Source organism: Pongo abelii, chromosome 4 (genome assembly GCF_028885655.2).
Source record: "Pongo abelii isolate AG06213 chromosome 4, NHGRI_mPonAbe1-v2.0_pri, whole genome shotgun sequence".
Taxonomy (NCBI): Eukaryota; Metazoa; Chordata; class Mammalia; order Primates; family Hominidae; genus Pongo; species Pongo abelii.
In genome coordinates, this window is record NC_071989.2 from 71,224,315 (window position 1) to 71,250,953 (window position 26,639).

The 26,639-nt window shown below is 41.7% G+C and overlaps 1 protein-coding gene across 1 annotated transcript; it reads left to right on the forward strand.

The window, feature by feature from the left end:
* Window positions 1-466: 466 nt before the first annotated feature.
* Window positions 467-26,426, forward strand: LOC129059667 (uncharacterized). The gene is given in 12 exon segments (XM_054556375.1): window positions 467-887; window positions 22,694-22,817; window positions 22,819-23,205; window positions 23,207-23,415; window positions 23,418-23,801; window positions 23,804-24,099; window positions 24,101-25,064; window positions 25,067-25,171; window positions 25,174-25,689; window positions 25,692-25,889; window positions 25,892-26,094; window positions 26,096-26,426. Coding segments are annotated over 12 exon segments (3,930 nt in total). The 3' UTR covers window positions 26,219-26,426.
* Window positions 26,427-26,639: the final 213 nt, after the last annotated feature.

Genomic DNA, 26,639 nt, shown 5'->3' on the forward strand with positions numbered 1-26,639 from the left:
CCGAGTCACTCCCCAGTAGTCACAGAGTTCCTCCTAATCCCTTAAATATCCCCTCAATATTAAGGCTGATCCAGAGCTGCATGTATGCTTCATCAGAATAATAACAGCAACAATTCCTCGTATTTGTATAATGCTTAATATTTTTCAAAGCACTGTTGTTAAATGTCATCCCCTCCCAAACCGGGTCCAGTGATAGGAAACTGAGAAGAATCTCATTTTCCTCATTAAAATAAAGTAAAAAAATGTTAATATCAGAGGAAATGGAGCTGCCAGTCCCTGGGTTCCACATTCATTAGTAGAAGCCTGCTAAAAGTTGCTGAGCTTCCCATTGTGCCGAGCAGTCGTGGATGGTCACATCAGTCTTCTTCCCTCTCCTCGGTTGCTCCAGAGAGTCCCACTGCTTTCTCTTTAGCTCTCCCTCACTGATGGAGGGGTCATCTGTCTGGGGCAGGTGATGAGAAGCATCATGCCGGCTGCCTCTCCTCAAGCGGCCCCTGCCAGCTGTGATCAGTGTTACCAGGCAAAGCCCTCTCAACTGCCCTCTGAATCTGAAATCCTCCTTCGGGTTTTTCCAGCGCTCAGTGCAATCAGTCCAGAGACGTTAGGCCCTCGAAGTCGGCATAGACACAGTCATGATTTTTCACCTGCTAAGTGGCTCTGGGACTTTTTCCAGTCCTCAAGATCTAACAAACCACACTCTGCAATCACAGCTTTGCTGAAGTCCCGCCACCAGCAAAAGAAGTCAGAACAGGCTCTCCTGGCAGGAGCAGAGCCCACTGGGCTGCTGGGAAGCCTAGCAGAGAGAGCAGGAAGCAGGGCAGCTCCTGAAAGGCTGGAGCAGCATTCTACTGGCGTTCACATTTGTTCCATTCTGGACATTACACTGTGTTTGTGACCGTGGCCCAGCTCCAGAGACTTAAAGTGGAGCACACATCTATGTGTTTTTGTGTTTTCCACCTTACTATCCCTAATCTAAGTTTCTTTAAGCTGTGACAATGCTTTAAAAATCTAAGCATTGTTTCAAGACAGTGCTACTGTATGAGATGCCTTTACAGAAGAGCTTTAACCTTATATGTCTTGCTCTCTTCCCTCTACAGCACCAATTGGTGCACCTAAAATGTACCTGGGTGCCTTAACAATAGCATGAGCAATTGCCCGCTCGTCAGATTTCTGGCAGGAGATGTGGTAATCACTAGTATCAATAGCAAAAGCCTTCTAGCTATCTGCCTTTCAGGTACATGGTGGGGCATACTTAACTGTTTTCTCTGATGTTGGGCATAGCATGGACCTACTTGGTTCAATAAAGAGAGAGCAGAAGTGATGTGTGTCATTTCCAAGGGAAAGTCTCACAGCCAGACAATACTTTATCAGCCTGGGCCTGGGTGACGATGAGGAGCAGAGCCTCTGCCCACTGACAATGGACACATCCCATGAATAGGAAAGACACATACATGGTGTTATGCCACTAAGAGCTTTGAGCTGTTAGTTATTGCAGCATAAACTGACCTAACCTGACTGCTACCTGGGTGGAAGAGGGACCAACAGGATCTGAAAACCAGCGCCCATCATCTCAGGCAGATGGTTCAGCATTGCAGGAATTTACCTGACCTCCATTGAAGAGGGGGTACAAATGAGCTCAGCAACCCTAATCTGACCAGACAAAGCAGCGGACAGTCACTGCTACCACTATTGCCACACGTCGAAATAATATGCAAAATGTGTGGCTTGCTGTCAAGATAATTCCACTTCCTGAAAGTCTCTCTCATTTTGGAGCAGGCATACATTACACATTTTCTTCACTATATTTTTCAGAAACAAAGGAAGAGAAAAAAGGATCCTGCCAAACAGCATTTATATTTAGCATGCACCATATGCACATGTGCGTTACAGAGTACAAAGACATGTGGCAGTCCCGCCAGATTGAAGTCAGCAGGATAGAGAGCAGGAGATATAACATACAAGTGCGAGACTCTCAGTAGTATAAATGGAGGCATTTCTGAGAACAAAATGGCTCTTTGTGTCTTGACTTCACAAGATTCTTCAGTAGCCACTTCAGAATATTCTAGGGGAGCATAATCTTTAGATGCAAGGCCATGAGTGAAAGGAGGGCTTGGTGGGCAAAAGGTCTTTGAAGTGGAGTGCAGTTACTTAGGGCCCCTGCAGGTTCTTGCTAATCCACTTTACCACATCCTCCACTACGGAGCTCCATTTGGAATAGGAGGTTTTCTCCTCAGAGTCAAGGAGGGAGAAAATATTTTGAGGGAAAGATAGTGTCTACCAGCATCAAAGTCACGCTTAGGACAACCGAGCACTTCGTGATTACAAAGGGAGCATGAGAATGAACTGCTCAGGACCTGAAGGGGGAACTGAATCTAGGACACTGCAAATAAGGTAGGAAAAGCAAGCATGTGAATACACAACTGTGTGTGGGAGGGTATTATCGCCATCCCATCAGCTTTAAACCAGTTGGTGAGTGAGAGAAGGAAAGGCCACTGCCCACTCCGGGGTGCCACAAGGAAGGGTTTTCCCTGAACATGTGCCTGGCTGTTCATGGCCCTTTACTCACACCACCCCTAGTGAGTTGGGGTGATTTATCAGGTTGCTGTATCTGGGAGGAAAACTGGCATGCTTAGCTCAGCAACACCATTCCTCCTCCTGGCCTGCCCCAGCCCAGCAGTATGGTGACTGGGTGGGTAAGTCTACCTATCAGTCTTGTCTCATAGCCATAAAGTCACATCCTACCATCTGATAGAAGTAATATTTTGGTTCCAGATCTGCCTCTCCTATTCCTCAAATGATTGTTATTCCTTTTCTATTTTTCTTCTTCAAATTATTCAGAATCATTGGTGGGTAACAGGTGAGACTAAGTGGATTTTTCCACCACTACCAACACACACACCCAAATGGAGTAACCAAGGTGGATTATTTCTTTCCAGGGCCTAGTCCTGCTAATGGTGCATGTTTTGTGGTCAGAACTCAGTTACTCAAAGGTTACATCTTAGTGAAAACATGGCATGTTCTTGTTACAATCTGAATATTTATGTCCCCCTACCTAAAATATATTGTTGAAATTTTAAGCCCAAAGTGGATGTCTTTGGGAGGTGATTAGGTCATGAGGGCAGAGCCGTCATAGATAGACTTAGTGTCCTTATAAAAGATGTCTAAGGGAGCTTATTTCCTCCTTCTACCATGTGAGGACACTTTCTGCCATCTGGCAGAAAGTGAGCCCTCACCAGACACCGAATCTGCTGGTTACCTTGATCTTGAACTTCCTCTAGAACTATAAGAAATAAATTTCTATTGTTTAACAATTTCCCATTCTAAGGGGTTTTGCTTTAGCAGCCTGAACAAGTTAAGACAATTCTAAACCAAAATTATCTACTCTTAGCTTTGGGGTGTTTTTTCAGTTTTAAGTATAAGAGTTATACCCATTTACATCTGATCTATAGGGTCTTTAATGAGCCTCTACCGAAAAAAAAGACTCCACCCCAGACCACCATCACAGATCAGACTTACATATAGACATGTATAGGTTTATCCAATGCAGATCAGGTAAAAACAACTTCCTGAGAGAATATACCACGACGGAAGAAGAGAAGTTAGAGCCAGCAATCAATCCTGATTGCGGATGGTGAGTGCTTTTCTTCCAAAAAGTACAGTGACTGATATTGGAACACTTCTAGAAATAGCCTGCCTGGAGGCTTCGATTCACATTGACAGAAAGGGGCTATGTGTGCAACTTTAAAGAATATATTAATTTCTGTAGTTTGGGAAGGGGGAGCTTAAGACACCTTGATCTGGAGCTTCCTATGGCTGAGCATAGCACATAGGACGAATCTTTCCATCTCAATTTGCAAATAGAATAATAAGAATCTCCAGCCTTGAGGCACAGTAAGTATGATCCACTTTCACAGACATAGAGATTTCCAGTTCCATTGATATCTAGATGGTAGACTGGCACTATCCAAAGTGATGGGCAGAGGTGTATTTAGCCCAGAGAAGCACTCTGTGGAAGAGTGACTCCTGAAGTTATGGAGTTGCAGCCCACCTAGACTGCATCATGCAACAGCCAGAGCTCATCTGTGGAGATATGAGAGCCTCCCTGGGGAGTGCCAGAAGAACCTGGGAGGACAGCACTTCCTGTCCCAGTTCCTGTATTCCTTGGAACCAGCCCAGTGGCACAACCTTAGCCTTTTGTAACAGTTTATAGGAAATTCATTGGTATCTATTTAGATCCAGTTTAATGATTCCTTCTCTACTGATATTTTTCTCCCTTATACATTTTATTCCATCTTTGCTAAGAGTGGCCCACCTGCACCACCCCCATGTTTGACTCACATTGTTTATAAAGCAGAAACCAGAACCACAAAGAGTCACCCCTTCCCCTCCCACAGCACTCTTTCCCCCACCTCCTCCATGCATCTCTCAACCCCAGAGGTGAAACAGCATACGTATCTACTCAAAAGATAAACGATTTCAGGTCACACATTCATTCTTATTCATACCTTTATAGAGGACTGACCTAAGAGAAAATATAAGCTCTTGCCCACATTATGAGAATTTAGAGACCCCAGTAAAAGCACCACTCACAACGCTTCCTTCCCCTTTACAAATGCCTAAAATTCGACTGCAAAAGAATCATTCATTTGGCCTTATACTTGATCCCCTAGTATAATGCAAACAAGAGAATACGTATGGCAGAGACAACTGATAGCCTACCCAATATCCATTCTTTTCCACCTTCACATAACAAACTCCCAATTTTATTCTGGATGGCAAGGTGCCCACATAAAAAACTAGGAAACCAGCCTCCTTTACAGTCATGGATGTCACATGACACAGTTCTGACCCACGTAGAAAGAATTCTTAAGAAGGGCTTCTAGAAAAACTCTTTAGGGTGGGCTGACTTAGCTGACCTCCTCCCTTTCCAACCTTCCTGCTTTCTCATGCATGAAATATAGATGTAATGGTAGGAGCAGGGATAGTCATCTTATGGACAGAAGGGAAAGGTCAAGGCCATCAGAGACCTTGAGCCACTGTACCACAGCCATCAGCTATTAGTTCCCAAACCTCTCATTACATGAGAAAAATAAACCCTTATATACTGTGAAGTTCTCTTAGTTACGTCTCTTTTATTAGTAGTACTGAATGCAATTTATGAGATGCATACATAAAGCATTACCAGAAGAAAGTTTCACCCTTCAATGAGTAAATTTATCAAATCTTTTCCTTTAAGAAGAAAATATCCAAAGTAAAGGTTGGGAGGAGAAAGGAACTAGGCAGTAAATGCAATGGGTAAACTCTACCCCCTTCACATCGTTGGTAAATACTCAAATTAAGGCAGAATATTATTAGAATAAAAAAAGCAAGGTAAACATAAAATTACAGAACATGAATATACCCTCAAGGAAGCAAAAAATAGCCATGCAAATATACATTAAAGATAGGCCGGGCGCAGTGGCTCACACCTGTAATCCCAGCACTTTGGGAGGCCGAGGCGGGTGGATCACTTGAAGTCAGGAGTTCGAGACCAGCCTGGCCAACATGGTAAAACTTTGTCTCTACTAAAAATACAAAATTAGCCAGGCGTGGTGGCACGTGCCTGTAACTGCAGCTACTTAGGAGGCTGAGGCATGAGAATCGCTTGAACCCAGGATGTGGAGGTTGCAGTGAGCCAAGATCATGCCACTGCATTCCCACTTGGATGACAGAAGGAGATTCTGTCTCAAAAAAACATTAAGGGAAATTAAGAGGAGTAAGCCTGCTAGGCAAAATGACACGAATTCCTCCAACCCATCTAGACTGCTTCTGCCAACCCTCTTTTAAAGAGACAGGAAAGGGTTTTCAATCTCCAAGGAATCTTCATTAGTCAATAATAGAACCTTTCTATATCCTATTATTTTAAAACCTTTCATCCTTGTATTTTTTAGTTGGTTGTTCTTATTATCAAATTATTCAAAACAGAGCTTTATTTGGCCATTTGGCCAGAATCCTCAAACTCTTGGTGATTTCTTGTGGCATTTGACCTGAAGTTACATGGCCATTTAATAACATCACCATAATCCTCTTAAAAGCACATTTTTGACTGGCTGTAGTGGCACACCTGGAATCCCAACACTTTGGGAGGCCAAGGCAGGAGGATCACTTGAGCCCAGGAGTTTGAAACCAGTCTCGGCAACATAGCAAAATCCTGTCTCTACAAAAAATAATAATAATAAATTAGTCCAGGGTTGTGGCACATGCCTTTAGTCCCACCTACTCAGGAGGCAGAGGCAGGAGGATCACTTAAGTCCAGGAATTTGAGGTTACAGTGAGCTATAATTGCACCAGATGGTGCATTTCAGCCCTGGTGCCAGAGTGAAACCCAGCCTCAAAAAGGAAAAAAAAGTAGTGAGGGGGCAATTTTTTTAAGGTAAACTTCCTTTAATCTACATCCAAGGTCATTTCCTCTGATCAATGTATGCCTTACACTGTTTTTTTTTGTTGTTTTTTTTTTTTTTTTTTTTTGAGACAGAGTCTCGCTCTGTCGCCCAGGCTGGAGTGCAGTGGCACAATCTCGGCTCACTGCAAGCTCCAGCTCCCGGGTTCACACCATTCTCCTGCCTCAGCTTCCCAAGTAGCTGGGACTACAGGCGCCCCCCACTACACCCGGCTAATTTTTTTGTATTTTTAGTAGAGACGGGGTTTCACCGCGTTAGCCAACATGGTCTCCATCTCCTGACCTCGTGATCCGCCCGTCTCGGCCTCCCAAAGTGCTGGGATTACAGGCGTGAGCCACCGCGCCCGGCCCTTTTTTTTTTTTTTTTTTTTTTGATGCTGATTCTGAGTTAGGTTCCAGCTATTAGACGTATAGTAAAATAACCATTAGGCACAAAACAACCCAGGTACATATTCCCGCCCTTCTCACACTGGAAGCCAAAAATAACACTTAAGTAGAATTTATACTTTGTAGCTGAAAAACAAGTCTATTCCTGAGAGGAATATTTGGCTAAGTGAGTACGGTCAACACTCCAATTAAGATCATTGGTTAGATCTATGGATTATCCATTTAATGAATTAAAAACCAATTCCTCAATTAATTTAATTTAATTCAAAATACTTTGGTTAGCATATATACACACTTTTGTTGAGTTTATTCCTATGTGTGAAATTTCTGGGCTATCAGATATGCATACATTAAATATTAGATACTAATAACAGGTTTCCAAGTATTTATACCAGTTTACATTCCCACAGCAGTGTATAAAATTTTTAGTTGCTCTATAGCCTCATCAATAATTAGGATGGTCACTGATTTTTTTGTTCGCTTGTTTTGCTTTGTTTTAGTACTTCTGGTGAACATGTTGTGGTCTCATAGTTTTAATTTGTGATTATGTTACACACTTTTTTAGTGTGTAATGATGTAAAACACCTTTTTCTTATGCTCATTCAGCATTAAGGTATCTCCTTAATGCCTGTTCAATCTTTTTCCATGTTCAATCGTTTTCCATTTTCCTATTAGATCACATATCTTTTCCTCTTTTATTTTAGGAGTTCTTTTGATATTCTAGAAATGAGTCCTTTGCAGTATATATGTATTGCAATTATCTTCTATTCTGTGGCTTGCATTTTTATGTCCTTAGTGATGCCTTTTGATGAACAGAGGTTCTTGATTTTAATGAAGAGCAATTTGTCAAATTTTTTCTTTCATGGTTACTGCATATTGTCCTAAGAAATATTTGCCTACCCACTAAGACCATGAAGATTTTCTCCTATGTTTTCCTTTAAAAGCTTAATTTTTTGCTTTCACTTTCAAGTCTATGATTGACTTGGAATTAATTTTGTGCACAATGTGTGGTAGGGGGTCAATTTTCTTTTTTTTCCCATACAAACATCTAATTTTCTCAACATCCTTTATTATAAACACATTCTTTTCTCCCACTGAATTGCAGTGGCACCTTTGTCCTAATCAACTGACTGTATATGTATGGGTCTATTCTGCACTCTATATGCTCTTCTTTTGGTCTGTTTGTCCATTCTTGTATCATACCACACTGTCTTAATTACTGTCATTTATTAACATGTCTTGAAATCTGGTAGTATATATATCCTTCAACTTTGTTCTTTGTCAAGTATGTCTTTGCTATTCTTGACTCTGAGTTTCCTATAAACTTTAGAATCAGTTTTCCAAGTTCCTCAACCAAACCTTCTGAAATTTTGGTAGGGATTGTACTGGATCTATAAATTAATATAGTAAAAACTGACATGCTAACAATATTGAATTGTCAAACCCACAAACATAGTATAACCCTGAATTTATTTAGGCTTATTTATCTCATTATATTTTGTAGTTTTTTTAGCAGTCTAACATATCTTTTATTTGACTAATTTCTAATGATTTGATATTTTTATTTTATTATAAATTAAATAATTCCTAATTAAAATAGTTAATTATCTGTTGTCAGCATAAATACAACTGACCTCTATATATTGACTTTAGTAAATTCACTTATTAATTGCCATAGTTTATCAGTACTCTTTTGTTTCCTATATGCAAACTGTGTGATCTACAAATAATGACAATTTCATTATTTCCTCTCTCATCCTTATGCATTTTACATCTACTTTTAGGTATTTTTATTAACTAGACTCTCTAGCAAAATGTTGAAAAGAAGTGATGATATTAAACATCATTATCTCATTCCTGATCTCACAGGAAAAGCTTTCAATATTTCACCAGTAAATATTATATTTACTGTAGATACTTTGTAGATACCTTATTATCAGATTAATTACGTAGTTGTACCACAACACAGTCACAGAACTGTGCAGCACATCAGTACTCTTTAGAACCAAAAACTAGAAGCAAACTGAGGACTCATCAACAGTAGAATGGACAGATAAATGTGATATATTCATACAACAGAATACTATACAGCAATATAAAAGGATTCTGTATCCAACAACATGGTGATTCTTACAGACATAATGCTCAGTGAAAGGATGTGTGTACCTGCTTCATGTAAACCAGCGTCCTTCTGAACCAGGGCATAGCTGTCCTCCTGGGAATCCCCATAGTCCCCTGATCCCTTTGCCTTCTTATTCTCTTTCCCCACGTATTCTTCTTTCTTGGTTTACTCCCCTCTCTTAGTGGCCCACGTTCCTCAATAGTTTTCTTAGAAAATACGTGTGGAAATTACATTTTTTTAGATCTTACATATATGAAATGTATTTATTCTATATTTTTATGTGATTGGTAGTTGGGCTGGATATAGAATTCTAGATTGGAAATCATTTTGAAGGCATTATTCCAACAGGGTTGCTTCTGAGACATCAGAAGAAATTCTGATTCCTGATACTTTGTACATGACCTATTTGTTTTCCTCTTCTCTAGAGATATTTAAGATTCTCTCCTTACCCTCAGTGCACTGAACTTCCCAGTAATATGTTCCTTGCAATCTGGAAGAGCCTACCTAGCACATCCTACAATAGGCAACATAGAGCAAATAGCCTAAATTAGGATTTCAGCACAGATTTTTGCCACCCTCTACAGGTATTTAGGAATATACCAACTTCTGATTTTTACTGCATTTTTACTAGTCTTGTTTCTTTTGATCATTTCCTGGTTGTAGTAGCTTCTAAGCCCCCTTTCCTTCCTCACAAATCATTGAATTGCAAGGAAAGCAAAACTTTGCAATTACTTTTCACTCCTGCTTTTATTTCCCACAATGTGTTTTCTGTCCAAGTGGTTGTTCCATTTTCTTCCTTTTATCATGTTTTTTAGGGAATTTGGGGAGAGGATGTTACATTAGTTAGGACTCAGTTGCAAGAGGTAGAAATCCAGCTTGAGCTAGCTTGAGCCAAAAAACAGAGAGGGAGGAACTTACTAGGAGGATATATAATCAAGCCACAGGAAATACAGATTCTGTTGGGCTTTAGAAACAACTAGACCAGGGGCTGAACATCATCTAAATCAAGTATCTACCTCCTGTCTCTGATTTTCTCTGATATCTTTATTATTTTCTCTTGAAGTTTTATCTACATAACAAAAAAATATGGTTACTAATAACTCCAGAGTTCTACAACCAATGACTTTGACTAGCAAAGCACAACTTAGGTGCCCATTTTTAGATCAACTGACTATAGACAGGGAATTGGGGTCACAGCACAATAATGCCAACGTGTAGATGGTAGGGAAGGAGGACAGCTCCCTAATTACAGGTGCTGGTGCTCAGCAGGCAAACCCATAGATGTTTCTTATAATAAACCTTCTTTTCAAGATGTAGGATATAGATGTTGAGATGATGCTTACTGAAGAAGTATCATTCTTCTGTGAGATACTGTGGCCAAATCCTTCATGTGCCTAAATGATATTTTGGCATCCAGGTCCTACTGGACACAATGCATAGAGAATAGACACCCCACGCCAGGAACTAGGTTAAATCACTAATATCTGTTTTCCAAATTCATATTGAAAACTCAGTGAATATTATATTTGTGATATTAAGTGATCCACTTAGTAAAGACTAGATACAAACATAGAGATTTACCTTAACGGACTTGATTAGTAACTAACCAATACCCAAATCAGTGGATAATTTCCAAACTTCTGTTTCACTGGCTGTGTAGAGTTGACTCAAAAGGCCTGGATAGAAAAGAATGTCTATTCCTTAGTGGACACTGAGCTCCCTGAATATGTTATAATTTCATGCAGGACAACGGAGACCTTCAAAAACTTTAACTCCAACGTTAATAAAAGCAGAAGGAATATGATTTTGTGTCACACTTCTTTTACTCATTGTAATTGGAATGCTGGGTTCTTAGATCTTTCTGAATTCTTTTCTGCTTCTCTTAGCATTTCACTCACCTTTTGCTTTGTTCTTGATTCTCTTTTAACTATTGCTTTCTCTTTTTTACTGCTAGCTCTCTTCAACTTTTTGTTGAGATGGTTATCTAAGTGAAAAACAGAATTTCTTCTAAAGAAAGCAAAACTCCAACTTGCAGTTGTGAAAAGTATTTTACACTATTTTTGTATAATTACTTTCGTTTTCTGTAGTGGAGCAGCTGAGAAAAATTGCTCTAATTGTGTAATTTTCTGCAACTACTCTGGGACAAAAATCTTGGTAATTGGATTTTTTTTAACTAACAAGTTGTCACAATTGGATAGTTCTTAAACTATTTTGTGCTTATGCTTCAGAAATTTTCAGTGGATGTACAGTATATTTTAAATGTTTTGCATCAGCTCGTGGTCTCAAATTTGATTTATTTTAACTTCAAATTTTAAAATAGATTGACAACTCTGATTATACATTGTCTTCACTAAACGGACCTTTGCTAAGTTTCCTAGCATGTTCGTCCCCACCCCACACTCTCCTGTTGCCATGGGAGCCGAAATCCTGGCATGTGCAGCTCCAGCTCCCGAGTGGCTCTGTTTCCCAGAGTGCTTTGCTGTTACTATGGAAATGACTGCCCATTAATCTTGCTGTCCTTTTACTACCAAAGCACCTTTAACTGTCTCAAGCAATCAAGTGATGTTACCTACAGCAGGGAAAGGAAGGAGAAGACTGCTTCCCATTCTACAACTGCAGCACTGATTTTAATCAAGATTTAATCAGGGAGCAGAAAGAACTAAAGCTACTCTATCAGCTCTTTTAAAAATATACAAAGCAGGATCCTTCTTGATACGTAGACAGGTGCCCTTGTTCATTCCCTTGTTTGAAACCTCTGAGAAAACATACTATGTATTTTTAAAGCTATATTTGTGTTTCATAGATATTGCGAAACAGCACAATGGAATCAGACAAGTGACCACACATTTTTACTGATGAAAAGAATGTAATGCTTACTACACATTTTCTGAAGAACGTGTTTTTAGGAATAGTCATGAAAACTACCCCAAAAAAATCACCCTGCTGACTTAAATGAAACCTTATCATCCTATGGAACTTGAGGAGCAGTAAACATGAGTCAAGAGAAAATTAGTTAATGAATTAAAGATACTTTTATAAACTTTGCATTTTTCTTCTGTTACAGGTTAGGCATCTACGAAATTTTAAATTTGACTGTATGGTAATTTGTGCAAAATGAAATAGGACTTACTGGTAATTCTAGAAGAATTTTCCAAGTCACCAGAAAAAGAAAGAGTATTGAAAACAAATCTTGGCTGGCCCACCCTGAATCTGAGAGTATCACTGGAAAGATTAGACTGGTTCCGAAACAAGACAGGTGCCCAATAGCTGATTTTGGAAAATAGGAACATTTAAGTGGTATCAGCATATGGGGGCATGTGGGGGAAGGCTGCTTTTGCTCTGAAAATAATCAAATGGTATTGATTTTGGGTGAAGGAGAAGAGGAAAAAATCTTGGGGAAATCAGCACAAAAGACCAGGAGTATCCCTTCCTTTCTAAAGAGCCATAGAAGGCCAGGTGCAGTGGTTCATGCCTGTAATCCCAGTACTTTGGGAGGCGGAAGCAGGTGGATCACTTGAGGCCAGGAGATCCAGACCAGCCTGGCCAACATGGTGAAACACTGTCTTTACTAAAAATACAAAAATTAGCTGGGGATGGTGGCAGGTGACTGTAATTCCAGCTACTCTGGAGGCTGAAACAGGAGAATTGCTTGAACCCGGCAGGTGGAGGTTGCAGTGAGCCGAGATGGCACCATTGCACTCCAGCCTGGGTGGCAGAGCGAGACTGTGCTTCAAAATGAAATAAAATAAAATGAAAAGCCAAGAAGAGGAATGATCATGACTTTGAGCAATCTACACAAGGCTGCCTATTGCTCTGGCCCTCTGCCCTGCTGGAAGGAAGAAAGGGAGGGAAGGAGAGAGAAGGGATGAAAGGAGGGAGGAAGGACAGGAAGGAAGGAAGAAAGAAAGAAACGGAGGGAGAAATGGAGAAGGGAAGGAGAGAGGGAAAGAAGGAAGGGAGAGAGGGAAAGAAGGAAGGAAGGGAGGAAAAGAGGAAATTTTAGGAGATTTGTTCAAATGTCTGACAGGAAAGAATGTATGTCCATAAGCTCACCGCTTATATAAAGGTTAGGAAAGTCTTCCCAGAATAACAGATCATAGAGATAGATTAAAATGAGAGGAAAAAAAATCAGATTGGCTTAAAACCATCAAAAAAATGTAAAGTGGAAGCTTTTAGCATTTGAACATTGTACTGTCATCAATCAGCGGCCTGACTGGTTAACCTGAGTGCTCTGTCATCCCCTCAATGGTATGTTTCCACCCCATTTTGGATTAGTTTCCTAGGACTGCTGTGACAAAGTACCACAAACAGGGTGTCTTACAACAACAGAAATTTATTGGCTCGCAGTTCTGGAAGTTAGAAGTCTGAAATCCAGATATGCACAGGGTCGTGCTGCCTCTGAAACCTGTAGGAGAGAATCCTTCCTTGCTCCTTTAGTTGATGGTATTGCCAGCAGCCAATGGCATTGCTTGGCATGGAGACGCATAACTCCAATATCTGCCCCCATTATCACATGGCTGACTTCTCTCGTGTTTCTCCACATCTTCTTCCCTCTGTGTATTCCTGTGTCCAAATTTCCTTCTACCAAAAAATACACCAGTCACATGGGATTAAAAGCCCATCCTTCTACAAAAAACTCAAACAAATTTACAAGAAAAAAGCAACCCCATCAACAAGTGGACGAAGGATATGAACACACACTTCTCAAAAGAAGACATTTATGGAGCCAAAAGACACATGAAAAAATGCTCATCATCACTGACCATCAGAGAAATGTAAATCAAAACCACAATGAGATACCATCTCACACCAGTTACAACAGCGATCATTAAAAAGTCAGGAAACAACAGGTGCTGGAGAGGATGTGGAGAAATAGGAACACTTTTACACTGTTGGTGGGAATGTAAACTAGTTCAACCATTGTGGAAGACAGTATGGCGATTCCTCAAGGATCTAGAACTAGAAATACCATTTGACCCAGCCATCCCATTACTGGGTATATACCCAAAGGATTATAAATCATGCTGCTATAAAGACACATGCACACGTATGTTTATTGTGGCACTATTCACAATAGCAAAGCCTTGGAACCAACCCAAATGTCCAACAATGATAGACTGGATTAAGAAAATGTGGCACATATACACCATGGAATACTATGCAGCCATAAAAAATGGTGAGTTCATGTCCTTTGTAGGGACATGGGTGAAGCTGGAAACCATCATTCTCAGCAAACTATGGCAAGGTCAAAAAACCAAACACCGCATGTTCTCACTCATAGGTGGGAATTGAACAATGAGAACACTTGGACACAGGAAGGGGAACATCATACACCGGGGCCTGTTGTGGGGTGGGGGGAGAGGGGAGGGATAGCATTAGGAGATATACCTAATGTAAATGATGAGTTAATGGGTGCGGCACACCAACATGGCACATGTATACATATGTAACAAACCTGCACGTTGTGCACATGTACCCTAGAACTTAAAGTATAATAAATATATATAAGTAAAAAATTGTAAAAAAGCCTATCCTACTCCAACATGATCTTAGCTTCACTAACCACATCTGCAACCACCCTATTTCCAAATAAGATCACATTCTGAGGTACAGGCAATTGGACTTCAGTATATCTTTTACGGGGGCACAATTCATGTCGTAATACCTTATCTCATAAAGATTATCAGGAGAGTTATACAGAAAAATTAGCGAACAATTATAAAAGTCAGCTATTGGGTATCTTAATTACTTTTGGCCACCTGAATTCTTTCAGTTTGTTGGGGTACAAGTTAATAGAGTCATGTTTTTTTTTATTTTATTTTATTATTATTGTACTTTAAGTTTTAGGGTACATGTGCACAATGTGCAGGTTAGTTACATATGTATACACGTGCCATGCTGGTGTGCTGCACCCATTAACTCGTCATTTAGCATTAGGTATATCTCCTAATGCTATCCCTCCCCCCTCCCCCCACCCCACAACAGTCCCCAGAGTGTGATGTTCCCCTTCCTGTGTCCATGTGTTCTCATTGTTCAATTCCCACCTATGAGTGAGAACATGCGGTGTTTGGTTTTTTGTCCTTGCGATAGTTTACTGAGAATGATGATTTCCAATTTCCTCCATGTCCCTACAAAGGACATGAACTCACCATTTTTTATGGCTGCATAGTATTCCATGGTGTATATGTGCCACATTTTCTTAATCCAGTCTATCATTGTTGGACATTTGGGTTGGTTCCAAGGCTTTGCTATTGTGAATAGTGCTGCAATAAATACGTGTGCATGTGTCTTTATAGCAGCATGATTTATAGTCCTTTGGGTATATACCCAGTAATGGGATGGCTGGGTCAAATGGTATTTCTAGTTCTAGATCCCTGAGGAATCGCCATACTGACTTCCACAATGGTTGAACTAGTTTACGGTCCCACCAACAGTATAAAAGTGTTCCTATTTCTCCACATCCTCTCCAGCACCTGTTGTTTCCTGACTTTTTAATGATTGCCATTGTAACTGGTGTGAGATGGTATCTCATTGTGGTTTTGATTTGCATTTCTCTGATGGCCAGTGATGGTGAGCATTTTTTCATGTGTTTTTTGGCTGCATCAATGTCTTCTTTTGAGAAGTGTCTGTTCATGTCCTTTGCCCACTTTTTGATGGGGTTGTTTGGTTTTTTCTTGTAAATTTGTTTGAGTTCATTGTAGATTCTGGAGTCATGTTTATTAAAGCTTAATTTAGTCCCAGATCCAGGAGGCTACCAATGACATGATGATGATGATGGTGATGATGATGATGGGGATGGTGAGGATGGTGATCATGGTGGCAGCTAACGCTTACCAAGTGCTCATTATGAGCCAGGTGGTATTCTAAATTCTTTACCTGTATTAATTCATTTATTCCTTATGACCACCCATGAGGAAGTTTCCTATTATTTTCCCCATTTTACAGATGAGAAAAGTGAAGCACAGAGAGGTTAAATGAAGCAGGTCAGCCCGCAGAAATTCCACTACAGCATCTGTATAAGTATAGCCTCCTACTCTGAAGACCTCAATATGATCACACTGTGATACAGTTTGGCTCTGTGCCCCCACCCAAATTTCACCTTGGATTGTAATAATCTCCACTTGTCAAGCGTGAGATCAGGTGGAGACAATTGAACCATGGGGGGCAGTTTCCCCCATGCTGTTCTCGTGATAGTGAGTGAGTTCTCATGAGATCTGATGGTTTTATAAGGGGCTTCCCCGCCTTAGCTCAGCACACATTTTCTCTCCTGCTGTCCTGTGAAAAGGTACTGTCCACCATGATTGTAAGTTTCCTCAAACCTCCCCAGCCATGCAGAACTGAGTCAATTAAACCTCTTTTCTTTATCAGTTACCCAGTCTTGGGTATTTCTTCGTAGCAGCGTGAAAACAGACTATTACACACTGAAACCTAGAGCTTCCTGACTTAGAGAACAACTTTCACCCACACAATCCCCTAAAATTAATGCAGGATGGAACTACCTAGATGGTCTTTTATATCTTTACATCAGCCCCTTCCTATATGAAAATGAATATGTACACACATTTCATTTCCCTTCCTATATGAAAATGAATATGTACACACCTGCCTACATGTGAGGCAATACACCGGGCATCTTGACTTACACAGGCTGAACCTCAAATGCTATCTCAATATTATTTTTATACCTGTAGAATGGATCCACTTCACACTAAGTTTTTGAGTATTTTTAGATATGGGAGTGTGAATTCCTTCCCCAATAGGAAAAAAAAAAATTCAAAGTTACTAGTCTAGGAGCAATACATTTAAAAGTGTGTATTGTTGCGGATTATTTGAATCCTGAAGAGCCAGAGTGATTTATACCAATTAAGATATCAAGAGAGACAGATATCATTCTCTTGAGATTTCTTGGATGAATTAGAGGAGCATCCTGATTTCACTTGTTTGTCTGTCCGTGTATTTAATTAGTTCCACCAGGCAACAAAACAAATTCTTTATTGTATACTCATCAGATCTTCAATGTCCTAGGATGACTTTGTGTAAAAACAGCCATCTTGAAAAATACGAAATTACATAAACGCACTTGTCTGAGCCTGAATGTTAGGAACAGAAACCCATGCGTAATGTAAACATTTTTTCATAAAATTTAAAAGTTTAACATCATGTGCATTCAATCGTAATTAAACAACAAATAAGTTGATAAATTATGCAGAAAGCCATCAAATATCCAGAAAGATCAGCCAGGAAGGAATATCAACCATGAGACCCAACCTCCTTTTCCTCTTTTACCCTCAAACTTGCTCTTTTAGGAAAAGGAGGCTGATTGACTAGTAGTGATCTCAACCTTAACTTGATCAATCTCTTTCCCTGGCATCTTACAACTTATGGTAGCAATAAATAAGTATCCACACTTGCTCATATTCTCTCTCTCTCTCTCTCTGTCTCTCTGACTGTTTCTATCTCTCTCTCTTTCTCTCTCTCTCTCACACACACACACACACACACACACAAAATAACCAAACACACCTGCCCCTGTACAAATACCCTGTTGTAGACTCATGCATGTAGAGGAGTATATATTCAGGTAACAACAAAAAAAAGGTGCTCCTGAACTTAACATGGAAATAATGTCCATGATTGCAATTGCAGATAATCTTAGAAAGCTAAAAAATTGGAAATTGAAAACAATTCATCAATTTCTCAGACCAGGCCTGAATAAATCTCTATAAACCTTAGTAATGTTTAGTCTCATCTTCAAGGGTTTGATGTCTGAATTTCCTTTTTATCCATAACATAATAGTCTTGTTAAATTAAGACTACTTTTTTTTTTTTTTTGAGACACGTTCTCACTCTATCACCCAAGCTGGAGTGCAGTGGTACAACCTCAGCTCACCGCAGTCTCAACCTCCCCAGGCTCAGGTGATTCTCCCACCTCAGCCTCCCGAGTAACTGGGACTACAAGGCGTGTGCCACAATGCCCAGCTAAATCTCCACCCTTCATCATACAGCATTTCTGGGTTGGAAGCCCCTTATAGATCCCTCCTTGTCCCTTCCCTTCCACCTTTATCTCTCACCACACAGCCTGCAAATAATAAAGTTTCTCAATTACCTCAAATTTCTAATTGACCTCAAGTAGCCCAGCCCTAATCTAACTTTACTCATCTACTATTCAAAGATACCCATTCCTTATAATAAACACACAATCTCTCAGAGTAAATTATAAACATTTCATGCTTAAAAGTGATGGCAGTCAGAATCAAGAACCTTAATGGAAGGGCAAAATATGGAAGAAAGTCATTAGATTACAGAGAAAGAGAAAACCATCTTTTCCCTATCATTTTTCATTTTTTCATCTAAAGCAGGATTTCTCAAATAATCCTCTATAGTATTTTAAATAATGCTAATATATATCAGAATTTCAACTTTTGGAGATAGAAAACCCCACTACAGTGGCTTAAATGAATAAGGAATTTATTGTCTCAATATTTTTTAAATTTGTTTTTCTTTTTCTTTTTTTTGTTTAGAGACAAGGTCTCACTTTGTCACCCAGGCTGGAGTGCCATCGTGTGAGTATAACTCACTGCAGCCTCGAACTCCTGGGCTCAAGTCATCTTCCCACCTTGGCCTCCCAGAGCACTGAGATTACAGATGCATGTCACTACACCTAGCTATTGCCTCAATGAACAAGAAGCCCTGGGGCAGTCAACCCAGGCAAGGCAAGACTTGTACAGGGGTGCAGTGCTGCAATCATCACCCTGATTTCACCTTTCTACTCCAACTTCTTGTAGCAGACGATTTTGGTGTCTCATATCTGTAATTTCAACCACAGTTGTAGTGGACAGTTTCATGTGAGCTCATGACAGAATCTCGTTTCAAAAATAAGCCACATGGCTTTTTAGTTTCTGCCTCAGGCTTTTCTTCAACTCTGAGAGGAACTTCTTAGTCTTCATGCATGCACTATGTGCAGGGAGGTAAAGCCCCCAGGAGCAACCTACAGTCAAAGAGGAGCAAGTGGACTGGCAATTTTAGGGGGAATTCTGTATGTGTCTTTGGGGTCCTGGTAGAACCCAATCCCATTAGTTACAGCATTGACCTCAATAAATGCACCCTGATATTGGCTTTTCCTCCTTTTCTGCCTCACTCTATTTGCTCACATTTGCTTCTGGGATTACCTCCCAAATAAACTACCTGAACTCAAAGTTCTTTTCTCAGGCTCTGTTTCTGAGGGAACAGGAAATAAATTGCTACTGAAATTGGCCCCAGAGAAGCAGAGTTTGAGGACTGGAATTCTTGAACTGGATCATTTACAGGTGTATAGCCACAGGACCCAGTGCTAGTGGTAAGTGGGGTAGAAATAAGCTGTAGCAGAGTGTAACCTGCCAATTATGAAAAGTCTCACCTTTTGTGTATTGGAATAAGAACCAGGTGGAAGGGAAAGTATTTGGTGATGCAGAAGCCCTACATTTAAATGGTGTGGGGGCAGTGGTAATAACAAGGATTGTGGAGTTGGCTGGGTTTTGTTACCTATCTTGCAAGCCTTAAAGAAAGATAATGACAGATTTGAGAAGCCAATTACTAACTTAGGGCTTGCTGAAAAAGTCAGAAGGCCTCCATGGCAGCACTTTAAGCGTTCATCTGCTGCAACTGGATGGTTCACTAAGCTAAAATCAGGTTCAGGTTTTAATCATATGGGTTCAGCATTGACAGGTCTTCCATGCTAATGTCAGGGTCCTGAGAGAGAAGAGGGAATCTGAGACCTTGGAACCTTGGATGGGGACATTGGAGCACCTGAAAAACATGGCACCTCCCCACCAGATTCCCCTGAAATCAAGCGTCTCTGCCCCTTGCTAGAGGAAAGCAATTGCACCTTGCCTGGAAAATATGCAAAGCTTTGCCTGGGATGAATGCTTTGCAAAATTATGTTTGTCCTCCTTAAGATGAGCCCCTGCCTCCCCTCACTGCTTCTGGACCAATAACTGGTCACACAGCCCCAGCAGAGAAATAGTCTCAGCTGTGGAAAGAAACAGCTCGCTCATCAAGAGAACTATAAGACCACCTGGAGCCAGGGGAATATGCGTGAGAGGGGAACTTAAGATTTTCAGGGAGGGACAGGGAAGAAAAGGAGAAGGGTCTGAATATAAAACTGAAAGAGAGGTTATAGACACAGGAGCACTCTTACTATGCCTTTTTTTTTTTTTTTTTTTTTTTTTAGAGGTGGGGAGCAATGAGATTTTTTTTTAAATGGTCTGGCTCTATCACCCAGGTTGGAGTGCTGTGGTGTGATTTTGGCTCACTGCAGCCTCAACCTCCCTGGGCTCCTGCCATCCTCCCACCTCAGTCTCCCAAGTAGCTGGGACTACAGGCATGCACCACCATGCCCAGCTAATTTTTAAATTTTTGTAGAAGTGGGGCTTTGCCATGTTGCCAAGACTGGTCTCCAACTCCTGAGCTCAAGCAATCTACCCACCTCAGCCTCCCAAAGTGCTGGGATTACAGGTGTGAGCCATCATGCCCGGTCATGCCTCTGATCTTAATACACCACCGAGTTGGCCCTTAAAGCTTAGAGATGATATGGCCTGTAAGTAAAATGAAATGCCAAAACTGCCTTTCAGAGTATTGAGGAAGGTGTTAGTTCTGTCCCTCTAAAGAACCCTGACTAATAAAGATTTTGGTACCAGGTTCTGGAAGAACAGAATATTAAGGATGGAGTTCTTTCATTGGTTTTGGAGTTTCCAGAGTTGGCTGTTTAATATGATTAGACCCAAAAATGCTAAGAACTCTACCACTTTTTTTTTTTTTTTTTTTTTTTTTTGTTGAGACGGAGTCTCACCCTGTCACCCAGGCTGGAGTGCAATGGTGCAATCTTGGCTCACTGTAACCCCTGCCTCCTGGGTTCAAACAATTCTCCTGCCTCAGCCTCCCAAGTAGCTGGGATTACAGGCATCTGCCACCATGCCCAGCTAATTTTTGTATTTTTAGTAGAGACAGGATTTCACCATGTTGGCCGGCTGGTCTAAAACTCCTGACCTCGTTATCCGCCTGCCTCAGCCTCCCATAGTGTTGGGATTACAGGTGCGAGCCACTGTGTCCGGCCCAGGACTCTACTTCTAATAGTTGGCATAAACTGTCTAGAAAGTTGAGCAAAATAAATGCGTTTGACATTCCTGATTCCCCGCTTGTGAGAGGCAAGGAGTTTAGTGACTCTCTACATAATACCTTTGACCATATGTGGAGAACCAAGGAACATAATGAAGATGGTTGGTTGCTCCTAAGTTCAGTGGACAAAGTGACGAAAGAAAATGATGAACTCAGGGATTCTGTCTCCTGGCTTCAGAAGCAGATACTGAGCCTCAAATCTGCTAAGATTGCCTTGAGTGAGAGTCTTATCTCCTATAGAGAAAAAGCTGACATTGTGGAAAAACAGATACAAGCTCTTATGTGAGTGGCTGACCTGCAACAAAAGGTGCATGCACAGCCTCACCAGGTGTCTACTTGTTAAGGGCATTGATTAGAAAAGAATGGGACCCTGCAACTGGAATGGGGACATGTGGGAGGATCATGATGAAGCTTGGGACACTGAGTATGTCAACTCTGATGAGCCTTTTTTGCCAGAAGGAACAGCTTCCCTATCCCCAGTAGTGGCAACATCCCCTCCCCAACCCATGCTACCATCAGCCTTTCCAACTTTCAGGAAATAAACCCTGTGCTGCCTGAGGCAACAGTGATGGCCTCCCCTGAGGTAGTTGCCAGGCAAAATAATGTTGATTCTCCTCAGGAGCCACCCCCAACACCCCCATTTGCTTCTAGACCTATAACTACACTAAAGTCCTGGTGGGCCCCTAGAGGTGAGGTTGAGTGTGACCCATGAGGAGATGTGCCACACTCGAAAAGAACTGTTTGAGTTCTCTATATAAACAGCAATCTGGAGAACAGGCATGGGAATAGATATTAAGGGTATGGGATAATGGTGGAAAGAATATAGAGTTGGATCAGGCTGAATTTATTTGGGCCCACTAAGTAGGGACTCTGCTTTTAATGTTGCAGCTTGGGGAGTTAAAAAAGGTTCTAATAGTTTATTTACTTGGTTAGCTGAAACATGGATTAAAAGATGGCCCATTGTGAGCAAGCTGGAAATGCCTGATCTCCCTTGGTTTAATGTAAAGGAAGAGATCCAAAGGCTTAGGGAGATTGGGATGGTGGAGTGGATTAGTCACTTTAGACCTATTCATCCCAGCTGGGAGGGTCCAGAAGCTATATCCTTAACCAATGCCTTGTGAAGTAGATTTGTGAGGGCAGCACCTGCATCTTTGAAGAGCCCTGTAATTGCTCTTCTCTGTATGTCAGATCTAACAGTGGAAACCACAGTCACTCAACTACAAAACTTAAATACAATGGGAATAATTGAATGGCGAGGTGGCAGGGGCCAAGTGGCAGCACTCAACAGTCAAAGGCAAGGTGGGCGTACCTACTGTAATGGACAGCAGAGGCAAAGCAGCAATCACAATAGTCTGACTCGTGTAGAGCTGTGGCATTGTGTAGAGCTGTGGCATTGGCTAATTAATCACAGTGTTCCTAGAAGTGAAATTGATAGACAGCCTACTGCATTCCTACTTAATTTATACAAGCAGAAAACTTATAGGTCAAATGGACAAAAGAATAATTTGAATTATAAAACCAGAGAATCACAGTCCCTCAATCAGTTTCCAGACTTGAGCCAGTTTACAGACCCAGAAGCCCTTGAATAAAAGGGAAGCAGGTCCCCTTGAGGAAGGACCCTACTACATTACCGACAATTTGTGCTGTGAATCTTTCTCCCATCTTTCCCCAAGGAGACATCCGGCCTTTTACCAAGGTAACTGTGCACTGGAGAAAGAAATGATTAGACATTTCAGGGACTACTGGACACTGGCTCTGAGCTGATGTTAATTCCAGGAAATCCAAAATGTCATGGTAGTCCTCCAGTTAAAGTAGGGGCTTATGGAGGTCAGGTAATTGATGGAGTTTTAGCTCAGGTCTGACTTACAGTGGGTCCAGTGGGTCTCTGGTCTCATCCTGTGGTAATTTCCCCAGTGCCAGAATGCATAATCGGCATAGACATACTTAGCAGCTAGCAGACCTGCCACATTGGCTCCCTGACTGGTTGGGTGAGGGCTACTATGCTGGGAAAGGTCAAATGAAAGCCATTAAGGTTGCCTCTACCTACAAAAATAGTAAATGAAAAACAATATCGCATCCCTAGAAGGACTGCGGAGATTAGTGCCCATCAAGGGCTTGAAAGACTCAGGGGTGGTGATTCCCACCACATCCCCGTTCAACTCTCCCATTTGGCCTGTGCAGAAGACAAATGGATCTTGGAGGATGACAGTGGATTATTGTAAGCTTAACCAAGTGGTGACTCCAATTGCAGCTGCTGTACCAGATGTGGTTTCATTGCTTGAGCAAATTAACACATCTCATGGTACCTGGTATGCAGCATTGACTTGGCAAATGCCTTTTTCTCCATTCCTGTCCATAAGGCCCACCAGAAGCAATTTGCCTTCAGCTGGCAAAGTCAACGATACACCTTTACTGTCCTACCTCAGGGGTATATCAACTCTCCAGCTTTGTGTCATAATCATATTCGGAGAGGCCTTGGTTGCTTTTTGCTTCTGTAAGATATCACACTGATCTATTACATTGATGACATTATGCTGATTGGATCTGGTGAGCAAGAAGTAGCAAACACACTGGACTTATTAGTGACACATTTGAGTGGCAGAGGATGGGAAATAAATCTGACTAAAATTCAGGGACCTTCTACCTCAGTAAAATTTCTAGGGGTCCAGTGGTGTGGGGCCTGTTAAGATATTCCTTCTAAGTGAAGAATATGTTGCTGCATTTGACTCCTCCTAAAACCAAGAAAGAGGCACAACACCTAGTGGGCCTATTTAGACTTTGGAGGCAACATTCCTCACTGGGGCATGTTACTCCGCCTATTTATTGAGTGACCTGAAAGGCTGCCTGTTTTGAGTGGGGTCCAGAACAGGAGAAGGCTCTGCAACAGGTCCAGGCTGCTGTGCAAGCTGCTCTGCCACTTGGGCCATATGACCCAGCAGATCCAATGGTGCTTGAGGTTTCAGTAGCAGATAGGGATGCTGTTTGGAGCCTTTGGCAGGTCCCCCATAGGTGAATCACAGCAGAGGCTTCTGGGATTTTGGAGCAAGGCCCTGCCATTTTCTGCAGATAACTACTCTTCTTTTGAGAGACAGCTCTTGGCCTGTTACTGGGCTTTGGTGGAAACTGAACATTTAGCTATGAGTCATCAAGTCACCATGCAGTCTGAACTGCCTATCATGAACTGGGTGATTTCTGACCCATCTAGCCATAAAGTGGGTCATGCACAGCAGCATTCTATCACCAAATGGAAGTGGTATATACGTGATCGCGCTTGAGCAGATCCTAAAGGCACAAGTAAGTTACATGAGGAAAGGGCCCAAATGCCCAAGGTCTCCACTCCTGCCACCCTGCCTTCTCTCCCCCAGCCTGCACCAATGGCCTCGTGGGGAGTTCCCTATGATCAGCTGACAGAGGAAGAGAAGACTAGGGCCTGGTTCACAGGTGATTCTGCATGATATGCAAGCACCACCCGAAAGTGGTTGGCTGCAGTACTACAGTCCCTTTCTAGTACATCCCTGAAGGACAGTGGTGAAAGGAAATCTTCCCAGTCGGCAGAATTTCAAGCAGTGCACCTGGCTGTGCACTTTGCAAGGAAAGAGAAATGGCCAGATGTGTGATTATAAACTGATTCATGGGGTGTAGCCAGTGGTTTGGCTGGATGGTCAGGAACTTGGAAGAAGCATGATTGGAAAATTGGTTACACAGAAATCTGGGGAAGAGGTATGTGGCTGGACCTCTCTGAGTGGCCAAAAACTGTGAAGATATTTGTATCCCATGTGAGTGTTCACCAATGGTTGACCTCAGCAGAGGAAGATTTTAATAATCAAGTCGATAGGATGACCCGTACTGTGGACGCCACTCAGCCTTTTTCCCCAGCCACCACTGTCATCGCACAGTGGGCCCATGAACAAAGTGGCCATGGTGGCAGGGGCAGAGGTTATGCCTGGGCTCAGGAACATGGACTTCACTTACCAAGGCTGACCTGGCTACGGCCACTGCTGAGTGCCCAATTTGCCAGCAGCAGAGACCAATACTAAGCACTCCATATGGCAGCATTCCTTGGGGTGATCAGCTATCTGGTGCTGGGTTTATTATATTGGACCTCTTCCGTCATGGAAAGGGCAGAGGTTTGTCCTCATTGGAATAGATGCTTACTCCGGATATGGGTTTGCCTATCCAGCACACAATGCTTCTGCCGAAACTACCATCAGTGGACTCACAGAATGCCATCATGGTATTCCACACAGCATTGCCTCTGACCAAGGCACTCACTTTACGGCTAAAGAAGTGTGGCAGTGGGCTCATGCTCATGGAATTCACTGGTGTTACCATGTTCCCCATCATTCTGAAGCAGCTGGATTGATAGAACGGTGGAATGGCCTTTTGGAGTCACAATTACAATGCCAACTAGGTGACAATACTTTGCAGGGCTGGGCTAGAGTTCTCCAGAAGGCCGTGTATGCTCTGAATCAGCATCCAATATATGGTACTGTTTCTCCCATAGCCAGGATTCACGGGTCCAGGAATCAAGGGGTAGAAGCGAAAGTGGCATCACTCACCGTCACCCCTAGTGATCCACTAGCAAAATTTTGCTTCCTGTTTCCGCAACATTACGTTCTGCTGGCCTAGAGGTCTTAGTTCCAGAGGGAGGAACACTGCCACCAGGAGACACAACAACGATTCCATTAAATTGGAAGTTAAGATTGCCACCTGGACACTTTGGGCTCCTCTTACTTTTAAGCCAACAGGCTAAGAAGGGAGTTACAGTGTTGGCTGGGGTGACTGACCCAACTATCAAGATGAAATCAGTCTACTACTTCATGACAGATGTAAGGAAGAGCATGCATGGAATACAGGAGACTCATTGGGGCATCTCTTAATATTACCATGTCCTGTGATTGAGGTCAATGGGAAACTACAACAGCCCAATCTAGGCAGGACTACAAATGGTCCAGACCCCTCAGGAATGAAGGTTTGGGTCGCTCCACCAGGAAAAAAAACCATGACCTGCTGAGGTGCTTGCTGAAGGCAAAGGGAATACAGAATGGGTAGTAGAAGAAGGTAGTCATCAATACCAGCTACAACCACGTGACCAGCTGCAGAAATGGGGACTGTAACTGTCATGAGTATTTCCTCCTTCTTTTGTTAAAAACATGTTTGTGCATATATACCTTTGCACTAAGAAAATATCTTCATTTTATTTCATTTTCCTTTATCATGTGGCATAAGATTTATTTACTTCACATCAGCATTTAAGTATTGATAACTTTATATAACAGTATTTAGGTTGGGGATTGGTGCATTTCTGGATGTATGAAGGATAGTTGTATCATGTTAGGCATAATTATGACCTTATTATTGTCTTTATTTGAAAATTATGATCTCAGGAGATATGTATGGGTTCAAGTTGACAAGGGGTGGACTGGTGATGGTTAATACTGTCAACTTGATTGGACTGAAGGATGCAAAATACTGATCCTGGCTGTGTCTGTGAGGGTGTTGCCAAAGGATATTAACATTTGAGTCAGTGGACTGGGG